The sequence below is a fragment of the Typopeltis vanoorti genome, chromosome 22, assembly GCF_054136105.1.
Source record: "Typopeltis vanoorti isolate ZY-2024b chromosome 22, IOZ_Tvanoo_1.0, whole genome shotgun sequence".
NCBI lineage: Eukaryota > Metazoa > Arthropoda > Arachnida > Uropygi > Thelyphonidae > Typopeltis > Typopeltis vanoorti.
In genome coordinates this window covers 43,843,778-43,856,580 of record NC_143570.1, presented here as the reverse complement: position 1 = coordinate 43,856,580, position 12,803 = coordinate 43,843,778, and the positions used below count along the sequence as shown (strand labels likewise).

The 12,803-nt window shown below is 33.6% G+C and overlaps 1 protein-coding gene across 1 annotated transcript in view; it reads left to right on the top strand.

Moving 5' to 3' along the window:
* The window catches only part of LOC150094368 (uncharacterized), a 157,367-nt gene extending 149,389 nt beyond the window's left edge, over window positions 1–7,978 (top strand). Inside the window, exons 13-14 of the mRNA XM_090412453.1 lie at window positions 3,871–4,038; window positions 7,651–7,978. Coding sequence (XP_090268579.1) covers window positions 3,871–4,038; window positions 7,651–7,832 — 350 coding nt within the window. The 3' untranslated portion in view covers window positions 7,833–7,978. The remainder of the gene's footprint in view (window positions 1–3,870; window positions 4,039–7,650) is intronic.
* Window positions 7,979–12,803: the final 4,825 nt, after the last annotated feature.

Here is a 12,803-nt window from a genome sequence, read left to right as displayed (position 1 = left end):
TGAAGTAAGATTGTTTTGTGAGAAATTACATTGTGTTGCATGTTGTTGACACTGAACTTCAATGGCTATCCTTATTCCAGTAAAAAATATCAAAGTGATTCAGAGTTTAAGGCATTGGTTGTGGAAGATCTTAAAGCTTGGAATATTTTAAAGACACTAAAAGATAATGGGACATCTGTCATAAATAACAAACTAAATTATTTTGGTTAGGTGGTGTATTGTGTGCATTGCATGATAAAATAATGGTGGCAAAGACCACATCAGGTGATTTGAATTTACAGGATTTTGTGCAGTGGAGTGTGTAAGATGTATATATCACGAAAATTAAAGGATATGTGGAAGAAATTGAAACTGTAGACAGAGAGATAGTTGTATTAAATGTTTCAAAAATGAGTGCTTATTAGGTGACAAGAATGGGGCGAATGTTAGTAGCGTGGATAGTATTAGTGTTGATGGTAGGATGGAAAATATCAGAATTAATGTTGAACGTGCAGCCATGGAAATAGAGGGGAGCAAAATGGACATAAAGAAGTAGCTAGTTGTAGACATAGGTTTCTGTGGTTTAGCAGAAAATAAATTTTTTTTTTTTTTTAATAAAAAATATATATATATATATTTTTATTGATATTTATCTTAATAAACATGTGGTCCAATTATGAATAAAGAAGTAGCTAGTTTGAATCATCCTTCACAGGACAAAGCATGAAATTGAAAAATTGCAGAAGTGGTAAAGATTAGCAGGGCTGAGAAGAGAAAGAGGCAGGTGGTCTGAAGTAATAATAATGACTGAGCAAACAAACAAGAAAAACAAGTTAAGGAGAAAATTATCTATGGAAACTCATTGCTCGGGAGAGTACTTAATGAAAGCACAACAAAATTGTTTTTCTCTGGTACAGAAATTCAGATATTAGTCACGTCTTCTGAATGCAAAACATTAAGAGGCAAGTTGTGATGGAGGTGACTAGGGATGAGAGAGTATTGGACCTAGTCATAGGATCAGAAAAGTTATCCATAACCAAGGCCATATTGCCTCCAATTTGTGAACATTACGATGTGGTCTTGACTTGGAAGACTGTAAAACATGAGGAATATTTTGTCAAGAAGGGGTATATCTGGACCTGCAAGGTAGGTGATTATGACAAGCTCTGGCTGTTTCACTTGTCAGAATAACCTTTAATAAATTGCTAACTACTTTATGGAATGATTTGAACAACAGGTTCTTAATAACATATTTCTTAAGCTCTTGATGGTAGAGATATGTGGATGATATCCTTGCAGTTTGGCAAGGTTCTCTTATAGATTTACAGGAGTTTATTAATAAGATCAACAGATTTCACAATCGCCAGTTCACTCTTGGGATACAAGGGTGTGCTGAAAAGTTATGATAATCACCATGAAGGAATTGAAGTAGAACCATAGGATCTATGTAACTTACACATTATTCTACATATTCCCCTGAAGTGTTATGCACTTGTTAAAACACTGCTGCATCATTTGCAATCCTCTGAGGGGGGGGGGGACCTTGTTGCACAAATCAGTGTCTTCAGGTGTTTATCATAACTTTTCAGTTCCCCCCCCCCATAGAAGAGGATAATCTGATTGCCTTTTAGAAGGCATTTTAGAAATTCAGATATTAAAACTAAATTAAGGAGCCTCATTAGCTCATATGGTTCAAGTATATCCCATGGTTGGAAAGACCTGGGTTCAAATCCTGTTTACAAGGTGAAAAAAGTAATAACAGGGCTTTTCAGTTTAAAATGAGTTAGGCAGTCTCATATGTAGGTTGGGAGGTAGTAGAGTTTTTCCTCCTGGAAAATTTTTTTCTTTAAAACAGTAAACCAGCCAGAAGAACACATTCAGTTGACAGCCATAATATACTATAAATATAGGATTAACCTCCCAACTGGCTGAGGTGGATGAAATAGTTAGACTATCCTAGCTGTTTTCATGGATTAAAACTTCATCAGCATGCTACCTTTTATCATGCCATTACCTCCCTCTGCCGTTAATCCCTTTACAGCTGTTTTTGAGCCATTAGTGGATTAACTGTTGGTGAGTGAACTTTGTGTCACTTGCCTTTATGTGTACTGTGTTACTTGGAGTTTCCCTTACTGTCCTATGATATTTGACCTTTTTTTGCCTCACAATTGATTTATTGTGTGTCTTCCCAAAAATTGAAACGAATTTCATGTGCGAAAATAATCAATCCTGAAATGACCACCGATCAGCCTTTGTAATGAATCTATTTAATAATAGTAAATTTTCCATTTTTTATTCTTCAAATCAGTGCAGTGGAACAGTTGCACTGATTGTTCTTTCACTTTACTTACAATATAGAAACAATTTTTTAGACAGATAGATCTGTTCATAAACGCATTTCAGAACATCAAGACCATATCTGTCTTATCAAACCGCAGAAATCTGGCCTCGCACAACAAGGAGTTGAAAACACAAACCACAGGATCCATTGAAAAAAGACCAAACTTGTACATAGATCTTTATATAAACATGAACGTTTATATAAATATATAAAGAAAGTGCTGAAGCGCTACTTCACAGACCATATCTAAACCAACCATAATGACGTTCTTGCTATTCCTAAAGTATGGGAAATTGTCATACAAAATTGTGTAAAATAATTTTTATATATGTTATCTTATTTTAATGTAATCTTTTTTTTTTTTCAGATATATATTAATTTTATTCTATAACACACTACTGCACACATATTGGGATTCCATTGTAATCATGCACCTTAACTGTATGGTATTCCTAGTGTTGTTTGAATTAACTGTACTGACAATGTCCTATGATACTTAGGATGAAATATTTACTTATTAATACTTATTACTGTGGTTTTTACATTAAAATTACATTAAAATAATACCTGAACTAGCAGAAAATATATACATATCAATTTAAACCATAACTGTTAATTTAATTTTGTAATGACCAATTATACAGGGAAACCAAGAAGGTGCAAATGCCAAGAACAGTAGATTACGATATGAAGGAAAAAAATTAGTGATATGATTAAAGAATTTCATGTTATTCTCTATAAAGCAAAGTCGCCCAAGCATGTCCTTCAGGAAATCTTGGAAGTATTCATCGAAATATGATTTTGAACAAAAATCAAAATAACAAAATGGAAAATTATCGTGAATTAATTTCTTCAAGAACAAAGAAAATGTTTTGTCGAGAAAGCGATTAGAAAAAATGAGTGCAAAACATTTTAAAATGAAATTGGTTGTCCAAGGTAAGGCAATATTTAAGTGAAGAAACTATGCAAGGATCTTTATTTTGTCCTGGCATTAAAATTGTATTGTACAATAAAAAGAGAAAACAAAAATAAAAAGAATTTATATAAAAATAAAATAAAATAAAAAAAATAAGAAGGAACTGTATTTCTTCTTATAGGCAACTGAGACGCATCTGAACATCAGATAATCTGATTAAGTGTTCTCTTCAACATGAGGGATTATCACACCTTCTAAAACACATGACTGCCAAATTGCACTTCTTATCCATGTTCCTTCAACAGGTGGTCTGAATTGTATCCAGATTTAGCTTGGACGTCTATAGATGTCCTAGCCGGTTGGGAGGTTAACTGCCCTAAAAGAGCATTAATCAGGCTTCAAAGAAGCCAAGTTACTTGTCTGTGACATTGAGCTTAACAAGCAGTGGAAAATGGATGAAAATGAAAAATTTGATGTATTTTATTAATAACTATTTGATTAATAATCGTATTTAAAATTTAAATTTTGTTATTTAAAAATGAGAAACTCATGATATATCATTGTTATATAAACATTTCTTTAATTTGTGAGGAAAGAAATATACTTATTTTTACTGTTTTTTTTTTTTTTTTAGATACATTTTCAGAAGAAATACAAACTCTTACAGATAAAGATGGTAGAATAAATATGTTTGCAGTTTTGGAATCACAGGTATATAATAACATGGCAATATTCTACATTAAAAATGGTTCATTAAAGGATGCTGCTCACTGTTTAAGAGTAGCTCTTATTATTCACCCAGGTATGACCTAACTTTCAAAATTCAGTAATTTTTGTTTGTTTGTTTCTTTATTTTATATATTATATATATAAAATCATTATTATTATTATTGCACCCTCCATGGAGACTCATTGTGGGAGGTTCATTCAACTGACAACAGATTTATCATACTGAATCTTAAAATCCTTAACACTTCTTGCATTAAAAATACATTCTGGTAATGCGTTCCATTCACTGACATTTCTGCATGTAAAAATTTTACTCCTCACACCACTCTTCACACACTGTTACATACCTTCCAGAGATGGCCTCTGGTTTTTTCTCCCTCTTGCCTTCTACTCTTTTTATAATCCCATCTGGATTAATCCAGTAAAATCCCCTCACTAACTTAAATGTCTCTATCATATCATTTCTCTTCCTCCTATCCACCAAACTCTGCAGCCAACATTTCTTTAACCTCTCTCCATAGCCAGCATTCCAAAGTCCTGATATTGTCTTAGTCAGTCATCTCTCTTGACCCTCGCCAATGTTTCCACATCACACTGAAAACCAGGTGACCAATTCTGAGCACAATAGACCAAGTGTGGTCTGACCATTGCTTTATACAGTGGCACAACCTCTTCCTTATTCCTACACATTAGAGTACTTCTTATCATAGCAGCACTATGATGTGCAGCCTTTGCAACACTTACAATATGCCATCTAAACTTAAGCCTGCTGCCTACCATCATTCCCAAATCTCGGATCTCATCCGCTTCCTGCAGTGTGGTGCCATCAATATAATACACAGCCTTTCTACACATGATTGTGCAGAAAGGCTGTGTATTATATGTGGGTGATTGTGCACATGTCTGGTCTCCTGGTTTCCGTTGTGATTCTGATATATTGGAGAGAGTGCAAAGGAGAGTGTTAAAAATAATATCAGGATTGTGGAATACTGAATATGAAGACAGATTGAGAATTTGTAGACCGCAGACACTAACAAACAGGAGAAAGAGGGGGTGAAACCCTGTAACCCCTAGAGAGCGCATCCCCTGGGTGGTGGATAGGGGAGCCCACCATGTGTGTGTGGGGGGGGGGTTCGGAATATACTGAATAATGACTTGTAGGCCATAAGGGGCAATCATCTTGATTGTAAGGGAAATGGCACTCCATGGACCCCCTAGCTGGATCTGTCCTCTTCTTCTTCTACTTTGAGGAAGATCCACTTACTTTAATCTTTCCTATAAGGCCTTATCAGCCAACTCTTCTTATTTTATGATCCTTATGCTATTAGAGTACTCGAGGGCCATGGGGTCTTTTCATTTCTGGCCTTACAACTATGCCCTCTCTATAAACCTTACTATAATTCTTCTATAATCTACTCTTTCCCCCTTCAATATACCCTATTCCTCCTATGGGTTTAAATTCAGAAGAAGAAGGCTAGTTCAGAAGCCTTAAGGTAGCAGCCCTACCACTGAACTATTCCATCGTCAGGCTAGTCCCCTGACATGGAGAACATAATTCTACTTGCAAGCTGATAGAAAAAGATAATTGGATTGAATCTGTGGAAAAGGACACTGGTTTGGAAAAGAAAGAAAGAGATTATTGAATTAGGAATGAGAGTGAAAATAATTGATATGCAAATGCATGCTGAAAAGTTGTGATTTCTTCAAATTTCTGAAATATCTTCTTATTATTCCTATATTCTTCTATTTTTCTTAATTGCAAATTATTACAATTTGATAAAAACATGGGGAGGTTAAAGGGTTTTAAGATATGTTCTTTCTTGTGGTTATATCAATTGCTTTAATATCACTTTTGTTCTAGGTGTTTATCAGAACTTATCAATTCCCCCCCCCCCCTTGTATATATATATTCTAAATAATATACAGTATACCTATATGTTATTTTATTATTTGATGCAATGGATTTATGTGGCTATATGACATAATTGAAGAAATTGAATGACTAGAAGCTTGCATGAACATGCTCAACAATTCCAGAGCATCCAGAATGCCTTCAAATGTCAGCAATGCATATTATTGTAAGTTAATTTATAGTTATTCTCTTTTCATGTTATGAAGTCTTCTAAGAAGCTAGAACTAGTTATGTGTTCAAAATAAATAGTTTTTTCTATTTTGGTATCTCTCAGCTTCCAGTCATTAAATTTCTTCAGTTATTTTATACACATATCATCATCAGTGGTTCTAACAGACACTTAAGTACTCATGAACTTCCAGGTGTCCTTGGATTTCATAACCATAATTTGAGGATAAGGCAGTTAGCCTATAAATATTCTTTTGTCTGTAAATTACATGTGTTCTACTGGCCAGCTTCCAGGAAAAAAAACCTGCAATCTCCATATGAGATTTGGCTGTCACCTACAGTTAAAAAGCTGTAGGCTGTTCACATCCTAGATGAGATTTAAACCCAGGTCTTTCCAAACAAAAGGTTTCGTCTGTATTGACTTAGTGTCGACTAACTGTGCTATTGTATATAGTTTTTTTTTTAATAGGATGTGTTTACATTTTTATTATAAAATTTAATGTGTTCAATATTTAAGTGTTATGTACTGATATATTTGTTTCATAACCAAATTTTTATTACATTATTAATTGTTTATATCAATTAGTATAAGCAAATATTTAAAAATACAATTAATAATCCACGGAGATAAATTTTTGTATTATTATTTACCAGTATGTTATGCAGATTAGACCCCTATGGAGCCATTAGACTTATTTTGAGAAGTCTCACTTGATTACCAACATGTCTATCATAATATCTCATAAACTCATTCGTACTCTTAATACAGTGTACTCCTGATAAACTGATGCCAAACTCTTTTTCCTCTCAGATCATTTCATCCTGCAGAGACACTTTAGTTGCTTTATCCATAATAGCAACGCACAGTATCATCCACCACTCTCCATGTAAAAGGTTTATTCCTGTCTTGTTCACTAAACTTTTGCCCAGCTTCCAGAGGAAGAGCCTCTTGTTTTCCCCCCCCCACTCTATACATAATCCTCCCTGTATTAATCTGTTAAAATCCCCTCGCCATTTAGAAGTCTCTCTCACATCACTTCTTCATCTTTTCTTCAATAGTATGCATTATGTTACTTTAGCTGATGGAAGTGCAGTATACATACTCTCCTGATTATGACACTCTTGATAAGGGTTCAAACCTCTATTGTTAATTAAAAGTAGGAATTATTGGTTTTAAAGTGTTGTAAATTGTTTCTAGTTTGGCAATGCATGATCTTTTATTTTGAACATTAAATATTTTATATTATTGATATTTATCATTGATATATATCAATATATATATATATATATATTGATATTGATATTTAGGAAGTTAGTAATGATGTAAATTTTTCATGTAGTATTATCATATCCTGTACACCCCTTGAGGGTACATGGCAGGAATTTGATGATGATGATGATATTTATCATATTAATTGTTAACTTTTCTTGAAGGTCACTTTCCTGCCTTTGTATAATAATTGAAGAAATAAAAAAGTGTTTACTTATTTGAAAATGTTTTTGATTATAAATCCATTTAGTGTATTTTTTTTTCTTATCTCTGAATACATATTTTATGTTTTCATGTATGTATAATTTACATAGTACTCATGTTCTTGTTGGTAGGGAATTTGGATGCCATTTACAATTATACACTACTTCTCCTGAAAACTGGATGGGAAAATAATGCCAGCAAAACATGGAAGCAAGCCAGAAAAAATTTTGATTGGTCATCTGCAGAAAGTTCAGTCTCTTTAAAGCAAGTTGAAGAACTTGATGAGATGTTTTCATTTAATGAGAAGAAATGATTTATCTGAATTATCAAATATTTTTATATTCCTAATGGACAGACTTCTGCAAAATTTTTCAATTTTTTAAAAGGCAATTTTAAATTAGCTCGAATTTAATATTGCCTGTGTATAAATTCATGCTGCACCATAAATTTGTAATATAGTAATACACAACATGTAAAAAATAAATAAATAAAATAATAAATACTGTATTAATTATACTAAAGTGAAATTAAGATTTTGCTATTGAAATATAGTCATACTTACTATATTTTGGTATTTGGGGAGTAGTAGAGACCATCTTCTTTATTAATGGATGGAAAAACTTCCCTATGCCAGTGTCAGTTCCATTTAGTTGATTCTTATACCTCCCCTATCCTTGTGTAAAATTTGAAAAATATATCAAGGAAGGTAGAATTCAGTCAGTTTAAAAGTCGTTTTACTAATAAAACGACTTATATACGTTAGTATACAAGAAATAATATTCAAGGTCAAGTGAATGTCTGAATTCTTGAGTTTGAATTTTTCTAAAGTAGTTTAGAAGTGAATTGAAATTTTTGTAAAGAAGTGCAGAGGAGATCAAGTATTTTGCAGGACAGGATTCTATTTGGGACTGTCTGAACGATCATCTTCTGGTGAGTCGTAATAATACTCTGCTAGTGTCTCAATTGTGCAGTTGAAAGGCTCATGTAGCATGCACCTCTTAAAAAAGACCTGAGTTTGATTCTCATTGCTGACGTGAGGAACATTTCCTGAAATTAAAGGGGAGTTTGTTCTGCCAAAGTTGTGTTAACCAGGCTATACAGAAGTACAGCAATAGGGTTTCCCTCCCAGATAATCCTGATTTTTTTATTCATTTAAATCACCAGACTATCTTGAATGCAGAATGCTATCTTAAAGGATCAGGAACATGGATTTGTAAGATGAAAAAAATGCTAGGAACCTGATTTACTGGCTAAAAGCATATGTGTTACTGATATTTGGTAAAATATTAGAATCAATGGGAAAATGCTTGCTAAGCAAATCCCTGAATAGGCCATCCTATCCTAATGCATAGTTTATGTATTAGGATAGGAAAAAAAAAAAAGTTTTTCTCCAGTCCATATTCATTACATTTTAGAATAATGAATAAAAGAAGAAAGAAAAAAATACTGAGACCTATTGTAATGAACATGGACTGCACCTTAAATGATGGAGTTGAAAAATATATGGAATCAGTAAGTTATGCTTAAAGACACTATTATATAACAGCACAACTTAAATATTCACATTTAAAGAATTCATGATTTTTTGACTCAGTTTTTGGAGTGCCAAAATGTTTTCTGCATCATTTAGATTAACTGAAGTTGTCTAAATGATGTACACTCAACTCGCACTATAGGAAACTTGTAGGAGTGAGTCAAATGAACAGTTGGTTATAATGGAAGATTTGATCTAGTGAATTTCCTTTAGTATTACATTGGTACTGTATAGCTTTTCACTAGTTTGTTATAGTAGGCAAATTCACTTAAATGTTGCTATAAAGTTGACTGTATCTTGAATTGTTTTTATGTCTATCCTGTCTACTAGAGGCTGTAAATCTCTGCTACATTTAATATTCAATTGCTGTCAAGTTCACTGTATCATGAAAATTTATATATATATATATATATCTATCCTATCTGCCCATAAAAGGCTGCTACATTTAATACTACTGCTATCCACTAACAACTTTTATTCCCTAAATGGAGTAAAGGTGAGGATGTTTTTGTCCTGTACTTTTGGAGACTGAGGAGACAGCCAGTCTCTACCCTTAGCCATCAAAGATAGCTGGCCCAAACTATCAGTATTAATAGGCATCTGGTGAAGAGAGTGTAGCAGACACCTACCATCTCATGGTTCCCAACTCTGATACAGTATATTATTGTGTGAAATAGTGTAAGGGTCTGTGGTCTGTTAAATGGTCTGAAAAACCCAAGTTTCTGGGAGAAAAAAAACCTGCTTACCCTTGCCAGAGATCAACTAATTTGGGAACCGGTCAAAGAAGGGCTTAGAAAAAGTTTCTTTAGTTGTCAACTAGCATTAAACTTTGAATGGTCTTTTTTCGGGTGGCTTAGTACTGTGGAATGCAAATACCACTTCCACAGGGCTACATGGAATTATAAGAGTTGCATAATCTAAAAACATGGTCTAGAGACCAAGCATTATGTCTATCTTTTCATGCTACAGACCAGATGACTAAGCAGAAGCACTTTATCTTGCATTGGACTAATGAAAATCATCTACTGAAAATTCCTTAAACATTTTTATAAATATCCATGCTACCATAGATTTGGGACCTGTGGGTTGTAGGTTGGAGAACTTGTTTTTAGTACTGTACTGCAGAAGTTTGATTTATACACTGCCACATCATCTCTCTCTTAACTGCATGTGTTTACCAGCTGCATTATCTCTGGTTTGCAGCTGGTAAACGCATGCAGTTAATTTTACAGTTTCTATGGACCCCCATTGTTGGCATAATTTTCTGATAAACCTACTGACATTTGTCAGTAGTTTACTCTATGTACTGAAAGCCGTCTTATAATGTAAACATATGCACCTGTGATATTTCCTGTTTATTAATTTTGTGATGAATATAGTTTTGTGGAAATGGAATTGTTGAGCAGTACAACAATTCATGTGGAAGAAAAATTTGACATAAATTGTCAAATAGATGAGTATATGAAATAAAGAATCTTATAAACATTGAAGTTAGGCTTTTCAGAGAGAAATTTCCCAACACATCCATGCTAAACGTAGAATTCAAGCAAATTTTTTTTTCTTGGTGAGCAGTGACCTTAACCAAACTGAGTTGTACGTTCTATGGTTGCAGCTGCCACTGTTCATTGATTATTAGTTGGCAATGCATGCAAGGTGTCAGTAGTTCGAGAATTTTGAACAATAACAGGACTAATTTCCTATCCTTCTTACTGCTGCTTTCTTCTTACCTGTTATCCTTGTGAACACCTGCAAATGTTGGAACTTTCTAAACTGAGCAGTGAATGTCTCAACCATCTCCTTCAGTGATTTTTGTTCTTCATTATTCATGTGTGTTATTGCCATTTTGTGGAATTTCTGCTTCATAACTTCTTCCAACAGTTTATTTAATTGCAAGAATTGATAGATAAGGCATTTGTGTTCAGTTGAGAACTAGATTCAAATTCCATGTAAGATATGACCGTCATATAGAGGTGATAGCATCCTCTCTCTTTCCTCAAAGAAAACCTAGTTTTCACTCCTGAAAAAAAAAAAAAAAATATATATATATATATATATGTGTGTGTGTGTGTGTGTGTGTAAATTGAATGACTATGAATTCTAATAGAATATATATATATGTGTGTGTATGGTGTTTGTGTCCCTAACTTGCCCACAGTGCAAAAAATGTAATCACCATCATAATTATCACATTCCTGACATGTACCCTCAAGGGGTGTACAGGATATGATAGTTCTACATGAAAAACTTACATCATTATAACTTCCTACCTACAATTTTTGTCCAAATCAATCTGTTACCTGTCAAGACTCCGACATTATCAGATCTTATATTTCTGTCTTCTGAGGCACTTTTACCGTATCAATCCACCTTTATCTTGGTCTTCCTCTGGGTATTTTTCTTGCCAACCTGGCAGAGAACACTTGTTTTGCTAATCTTTCCTCTACCATTCTGTTTAAGTGACCATACCACTTGAGTTTAGCTCTACTAATGCATTCTTGGATGCTAACAACGTCAAGTTCTTTCCTAATATTCTCGTTTTTAATATGATATTGCCATTGATGCTATCTGTTCAGATCCCTAATCTTTCTCAGGACTCTCATATCTGCAGTCTCTAGTCTTTGGTCAGGTGTTTTATTTCTAACCTATTGGTCAAGTGTTTTGACTAATTTCTCTCTTATTCCACATAAATTTATTCAGTTGACTTCCTACCATACCAGCTTTGTTGATTCTGTTGTCTATTTCCATATTTAATTTACTATTTTCACTACAAATCATGCCTAAGTAGCTGAAATGTTTTACTTGTTCTATAGGTTCTCCATTCACAATGCAGTTGATATTTTCAATGCTTCTGCCTATTTTCATTGTCTTTGTCTTATCGTTGACCACACCATTTTTTGTCATGTTGTAGCACAATATAAAATGATGGTACAACATGACAAAAAATGTACTATAGGTTTGCAAATAACCTTTTCTGAGTGGGAGTAACATAAAAAAAATAAATCGCACGCAATTAACATACACCCAACATACTTGTCTTATCTTTGCCATAATTTCAATCATTTGCAATAGTTTAATGCTAATATACCCTAGTATCTATCAGTAGAACTCTGTACCTCCATTGAACTCTGTCTTGAATATCCGTTTGTCTAGCTCTTGTTTCTTTCATGTCTTCCTTATGAGGGAGAAAAAATGAGGTGCCAATTAGGAAAGCATTTGATAAAATGGTAATCTTATCAGATGCTTTCCTGATTTCTCATTCCATCTAGAATAGCTTTTTTTTTTTTTCTTTTCAACGGATTTTTCATATCCTCATTTTGCACATAATCTTTCTGTTTATGAAATGCAAATCACCAAGTTAGTTGATTTTTGAAGCACATATATAGGTCCTCCCCACACACACACACTTTGGAAAACAGTTCTACTGTCAACTTTTCTGGGTTGTAGCATTTTTAACCTTGCAGTTCCAGCACCCTCTTTGAAACAGTAACACATTTGGATGAGAAACATGAGATAATTCAACTACAGTGAAAATTAAGGGGGAGAGTACTGATTTCCAAAATTTTTTTTTTTCCGAACCAGAAAAAAAGTCCTTGCTCTTTAGCCATTGTATTTCCACATAATTTCACAAACATCCATCAAACCCGCAGCCTTTTGGCTGGAGAGTGGATAAGCTAACCACTCAGCCAAGGCTGGCATTAATAGTTGATTAGTTTCTAACTAGAGGAACTTTTGTTTTATTATTTCCAGGAA